This window comes from Musca domestica, unplaced genomic scaffold (genome assembly GCF_030504385.1).
Source record: "Musca domestica strain aabys unplaced genomic scaffold, Musca_domestica.polishedcontigs.V.1.1 33, whole genome shotgun sequence".
In the NCBI taxonomy this organism is placed as follows: domain Eukaryota; kingdom Metazoa; phylum Arthropoda; class Insecta; order Diptera; family Muscidae; genus Musca; species Musca domestica.
In genome coordinates this window covers 7,426,584-7,433,151 of record NW_026712312.1, presented here as the reverse complement: position 1 = coordinate 7,433,151, position 6,568 = coordinate 7,426,584, and the positions used below count along the sequence as shown (strand labels likewise).

At 38.3% G+C, this 6,568-nt stretch overlaps 1 protein-coding gene across 1 annotated transcript; it reads right to left on the bottom strand.

Annotated features, from left to right (window-relative positions):
- Positions 1–396: 396 nt before the first annotated feature.
- Positions 397–5,518, bottom strand: LOC101891574 (uncharacterized). The gene is made up of 4 exons (XM_005180545.4): positions 4,330–5,518; positions 2,964–3,381; positions 1,121–1,643; positions 397–1,043 (listed from the first exon to the last, which is right to left on the bottom strand). The coding sequence occupies exons 1-4, from the start codon at positions 5,237–5,239 to the stop codon at positions 537–539; spliced, it is 2,358 nt and encodes a 785-aa protein (XP_005180602.1). The 5' UTR covers positions 5,240–5,518; the 3' UTR covers positions 397–536.
- Between the last annotated feature and the right edge of the window lie 1,050 nt (positions 5,519–6,568).

The window sequence follows — 6,568 nt, the reverse complement described above, 5'->3', positions numbered from 1 at the left end:
GATTTTCTTCAAAATTCACACATCCCAATTTTTTTTTTTCAGAATTGGAGGAAGTGGTTATTTTGGTCCACTATATTTGTCACCTCACACATGTCAACATTTTCTATTTAACCGGACAGATATTTTGGCCATATCAAATTATATGTGCCAAACGGCTGAAGGTATAAAATGTCAAGATAATTCCAGATTTTTACTCTTTCGGGACCTTTGGAGACACTAAAAGAATTTGAATTTTTGTGCGACTGGCGACAATAATTATAATTGATTTTATTTCAGATAAGATTATTATTTTACGTTTTTCTACAAGCCTGGAATTTATGCAAAAGCCGTGAATACCATCAAGATGTTGATATGTGACACTAGAGTACCTTCGAGTGAAAATATATCAATTTTTTAGTCCTTTTTCGGATATTACTGATGACATGACATTCCCTGACAAATACATTGTTCTGCGCCAGGTATCACATCTACGATTCTTTTTTTCAATTTACAGAATATTAAAACTCCTGAATAATAACGTTGATCAATCCTCTCCCTTACAGAAATTTCCTGTGAAGACATTTGGCAATCTTCAATCTTGTCCTCCGCTGCACCACCAGCCAGTGGACCAAGAGTTCCACGCCAAATACAAACAAGGCAAACAACAGCAGGATAAAATGTAAAGCAAACGGACCAATAACCTGGTCCAGGGTTAAACTTTTAAATGGCTCCTCATGGGCACGTTGGATTTCCTCAACGATTTTACGACGCATATCCAAATCACGGGCCCATTTGTGCAGATGACCCGACTCAATGATGTGCTGTATGACCGGATTGATTTTGTGCAGCAAATGGAACTTCTTCGGCAACAACATGGTCACCAGATAAACATAGATGTTCTCGTTGCGATCGAAGCAGTAGAGATTGTCACGCGGTATGCGGGGATTGTAGAAGGAGTGCTGTCGTGAAACTGCCACAGCCAATTTGGGATCAACAGCTGCCCGGTGCAGGCACTCTTCAATGTTGTAGCACATGTGGAAATGTTCGCGAACATAGCGGAATGTCTGAATGGGGAGAGGGGAAAAAATCAATTAAATTTTTCAAAATTGTAATTCTATTGATTTGTCGATTGGCCACCCACCTCACCCTCCTTGCTCAAGTGACGCACATTGTCCACACTGCCCATGACGTTCATGCGATTGGCGTAGATCTCTTCGATGTGACTAATTTGATAGGAAGATTTCGGCGTTGTAAGGGTGCTAATCAAAAAGCTCTGGTAAACATTGCTGAAAATGAGACCCATGAAGAAAGTGGTGCCAAAGCACAGCTGCAGGCTGGTAGGTATGCGGGGCAAATTCACCGCTTGACTCAGCACAACACCCATTACATAGATATTGATGCTGAAATAGCTTTTCATGATGTGCAAACGAAGTTTCAGGAATTTCTGGGACATGGCTATGCTCAGGGAGGCGGTAAGTATAAAGGTGAGCGTAAGTAACCATGCTTTGGCATCAAAGGTGGACATGAAATTGAAGAGATTATGCGAACGCCTGGCCTTGGCCACACACCACGTCAGGTCATCTTGCAGATAGGGTATTGTACTAGACACATATTGACTGATGCTGGGATCCTCATCGATGCCACCAATTACCATTTCAATGTCGCTGGAAAATAAATTTGGAAGTTTAAAAACTAATTATCTATTCAGGGGTGAAAATTGGTTAAAAAAATTTAAATTAGGTCATAACTTTGAATTTTTTTGGTTTGGGCGCCAGAAAGCAGTTTGAGACACCAGAAATAAATTAATTTTGCAGATTTAGCTACTATTTTAACGAGGTTAAAAATTTTAATTTTTAAAAAGTATTAGTCGGTTTGCTTCAGATTTATGCCCCGGAATGTGACCAAGAGTAGTGAAATAACTGACTGAGAATCTTGAACTTTTGCACGAGGGTTAGACGAGGCTGGCGTGTAATAAGGCTGTTTTTTTAATTCGTGCAGAAAGGGTACGAAAAGTTCTAAAATTTACAATAAAATAAATTAAAGTAAATTTGGAATAAGAGCCACTAATGGAATGCACATCACATGTTCAAAGGGTATTTGGAAATTTGAACTTTAAGGTTACGAAAAGTTCGAAAATGACACTAAACTTCAAAATGGTACCATTTGGTTTTATGTGACGGGTAAAACTAAAAACTTGAAAATTGAAACAAGGTTGGAAAGTAAGTTTATGAAGGTGATTTTGGGAATGTGTACTAAGTGAGTAAACTGTACTAAACGGTACTAAATTTGGTACAGTTTGGTTTGGGCTGAACGGATGGAGTTGGAATTTTGAAATTCTGTTAGTGGTTGATTTTTGATAAAAAGGTGGTTTTGAAAATGTGTGCTACAAGTATATGAAAAGTACTAAATAGTACTATATTTGGTACAAATAGGTACTGGGTGAACTGAAATCTGAAATTTGGTATTAGGGTCGATGTTCACATGTAACCAGGACATATGGAGGTGGTTTCGGAAATATGTACTAATAATTGTACGAAAAGTACTAAATGGTACTAAATTTAGTATTGGGTGAAGGGATAGATATAAAAATTCTGAAATTTGATATTGAGATTAATAATGGTATCTGAGTTTGAGACTTGGCGGTGGTTTGAAAATGAATGTGAGTATTTTGAATGGTTTGTAAATTGTTAGAGCTTCTGTGGGGAAGATAACAGAAAGAATGGACCGGTATATTCCATCTTCGAGAGATTAATAATGGTATCTGTGTTTGAGATTTGGCGGGGTTTTTTGAATGGTTTGTAAATTTTTAGAGGTTCTGTGGGTAAGGTACCTGAAAGAATGTCCCGATATATTCCATCTTTGAATCAAAGCTTGTTAGAAATATGCACCAATTTCGGACCATATCGGAATGTTATCAGGTGCACACACAGACAAACTCTAAATGTCTTAAAACGTATTAAGTCTAAAAAAATCTAAGAACCTACCCATCAATCAGCTGCTGAAACAAATGATAGACATTTGTGTTCTCCACCTGCATATCGATGCTGATGTGCAGTCGTTCGGCTATCGTCTGTATCATTTTATATTCAATGCCATTCAGACGGACTTCCACACCGATGGCAGTTAAATCATCCTCATATGACTTGTAATCCGACTCTACAGCATTATCATCACCCTCCATATAGTTTTCATCATCGCCGTAATCATCTTCGGCATTATTGTCCTCCGATTCTAAAGGTTTTTCATTTTTATTATTTGATGGTATGGCATCATGCAAAGCTTCGTTGAATATGAAGGGTTCCCAGGGACGATAGGCGGCCACCAAGGGGCAGCCACTTAAATCTTTAGGGAATTTATCCAAAAACAACGCCCGATACATTTCTTCAATGTAGAATTTGGGTTCTTCGGATTGCGTTTCACGTTTGATTTTTCGAGATGGGGGTTTTAAGGAATTAGATGTAACTGAGTTCAAATCTTCCGAATCAGAGCGGGAATTGAAGTGATAAGTTGGAGGAGTGGGTATTTGTGAGACTGGTTTCTGATTCTGAGAAGTGTTGCTGAGATTATTCATGTTAATTGTTTGGACCTCAGAAGTAATGAAATTTGTTGAATCAAATCCTTTATTTTTTGTAAATTTGCCTGAGAAGATTGCGTTATTTTTAGAACGAATGAGCCGTTTGTTATCTTTTTCCTCAACTTTAGAATTAAAGGCTTGCAGGTCTTCAGAATAAGCTTCTTGTGAGTTTTCTTGAAATGATACGTTCGTATCACCCAAATTCTCTTCGCTTTCATGCGACTCATTGGAAACATCTTCCTCCGATTGGCGCCCAATTGGTGATTGGGTAGTGTCGAAATTATTTGCATTTGTTGTTGCTGCATCTAATGCAGAATTCTTTTCGGTAGCCACATCAACGTTATCGTGGGAACCATGTTCTGTTGTGGGATCTAAATCTTCGGCATTTCCTTCAAGTTCGTCCGATGATGTTTCTTTGTCCTCGCTTGAGTATTTAGCCGTACTTTCATTTACATCATGTGAGAATGTGGTAGTAGACGTTTCTTCAATTAGATCGGTATTTACTTTGGGTCTCAAGGAGGAAATTTCTTTAGAAGTTTCAGACGAAGTTTCTTCCGATTTGTCGGAAGTTGTTTCCTTACTTTCATTGTCTTTATTAGATTTTTCTTGCTCCAAAGAAGTTTCTTCCTCACCCACTTCATCCCTATCATCATTGGGGTTTTCACTTTGAGTTTCATGTTCCGAAGCGGATTCTTCAACTTCTTCCGAGTGTGTTTCTGTTGTTTTTGAAGTCATTTCGTTGGGGTCCTCTGCAGACTCTTCCTGTGGTTGCTCACCTTTCCCTTCCATGTTTCCATCCTCTGGCATTTCATTGCTGTCTTCACTCTCCGATGTATTTTTCTCTTCTTCATCTTCTTCTCCTCCTTCTTTTCCACTATCATCATCATCATCCGACCCAGATTCATCTTCAGCCTTTGAATGATCTTCCTCTTCCCCTTCATTCTCCTCCCCCTCCTCCTCCTCCTCTCCCTCTCCCTCTTCTTCTTCATCCTCCTCCTCATCTTCATCCTCATCAAATTTATCTGTATCCTGATAATCACACAAATCTAATGTCTCTATGGTTATCACACGATTACCACAATTATTGTCCGGATGATAGGGAAACACTGACTTGCCATAATAATAGGTCTCCTCCTCATTTTGCCCAATCACATTAACGTTGTAGATCTTCTTGTTCATGAAATTCAAGAGAACTTCTATCATTATATCTGTCATTTCCTCGGCAGTCTCTTCCACCGACGACAAATACACCACAAATTGGGCCAACGGATTCCAGTTGATGCTCAACTTCCAATTTTCAAATATCTCATCCATATCCTCATCGTCCATATTGTCGATGATCATGAAATAGCACTGTGGCTTTTCGTGTAAAATGAAATTGGGCACATCGGAGTCACCTCGTTTATTGGACTCTCTGACCACAATGGACCAGGGGTTTTTTGGCAATGAATGTAGTGCCTGTAACAACGACTTTTGCAAATGCAACGATGCCGAGGTAATGGTATAATGTAGCACCGCCCCTGATAGGGCTTCGCCAGAATGAAAATATTTCTCTAACAAAGCCACAGTACAAACGATTTGTCCCGGATCATCTTCAGCCACCTTCATGAGATTCATGCCAAATCCTTGGGCGCTGCCATATTTCAAACCGAAACATACCAAAAGGTGAATCCAAAGATATTTCATCACGCCGATTGCAGGATGTTGAATCGTGTAATGTTACCAAATTACTGAACATGTTTCGAAATATTTCCAGTTTATTGTAATTATCGATGGAGGTATTTAAATATGCAGCATTGGCGTGTGCCTTTTGGTAAACATTCGATATTATCAGATACGAAACGGAATGATGACCAGTAAACTGATAACAAAGAGAAGCCTCATAAATGAAGCAAACAAAATTATCCCTAATGGCTTACAATTAGAATGAAGCAAGAATCTTGAAATTTTGGGTGAGGGCCACTCTTGGTCCGAAGGTTTGAGATAAGGCTGGGTTTTTGGAAAGTTCGGGAACAGTTCTAATTTAGCTATCACTTACGGATCGATCTGATTTTTTCCTGTAGATAGATCTTGGTCTCCTGATTAAAAAAATGGGGGTCATAAACAGGTTTCTTTACCCGAATTTTCGGCTAAAAAACCGAAATTCAACCGGGTTTTTGGACCCAGCATGGGTATCAAATAAAAGCAAGTATCCTAGGAAAACTAAAAATATACATTGGTAGCAGCCTTCGGTCAGAATTAAAGGCTTTCTCCTATGGACAGATATAAATTCCTAACTTTTTCTTAAAACTTAAAGTTTTTCAGAATAACCAGCCTTAGTCCGGGATTTAGGACTTTCTCCCTTGAACAGGTGCATATTTAGGAAACACCGACAAATGGTATAAATTTCAGACCGATTCGAGAGTAATAGCTAGGATTGAGCCGAAACTCGTAATAGAACGGTACGAAAAGTACTAAAATGTACGAGCTAGAACTCACTTCAATTTGGAATGAGGGTCACTAATAAAGCGTATGATGAATGTACTAAAGAGTTTTGGGAAATTCGCACTGTACGTGTACGAAAAGTACTAAAATTTACCAGATTTGGTACCATTTCGAATCGTGTGAACGGTTAAAGCTAAAAACCTGAAATTTGGAATGAGAATCAAGGTTGAGGAGTAGAATCGATAAACATATCGATTATACAAACCGGTTATTTTTCTGTTTTAGAATTAAGATTACTATTGCATTGAATGACTGACGTATGTAGGTATTTTTGGAAATTCGTTCTTATGTCTACTAATTAGTACTGAATTTGGTACAATTTAAATTTTGAAAAACCCGATAGAGCTGGAATATTTGGTCTTGGGTAAAGAGATAAAATTATTCTTACATTTGTTGGAATAGTACTAAATAGTCCTAAGGTTGGTATTGAGTTAAGGGATAGAACTGGAATCCGAAATTTGATGTTGTTCGTATCTAGAATTGAGATATGGAGGTGGTTTTGGAAATGTATACTATAATTGTAGTATATAT

Bases quoted from the DNA above. Each gene is read 5' to 3' on its own strand.
- LOC101891574 (XM_005180545.4), bottom strand. From the start codon at position 5,239: ATGAAATATCTTTGGATTCACCTTTTGGTATGTTTCGGTTTGAAATAT. The intron at 3,382-4,329 runs GTGAGCAACCAC...CGCAATCCGAAG, and splicing joins TGGAAACATGGAAGGGAAAG to AACCCAAATTCTACATTGAA. The intron at 1,044-1,120 runs GTGGGTGGCCAA...CTCCCCATTCAG, and splicing joins ACTTGAGCAAGGAGGGTGAG to ACATTCCGCTATGTTCGCGA.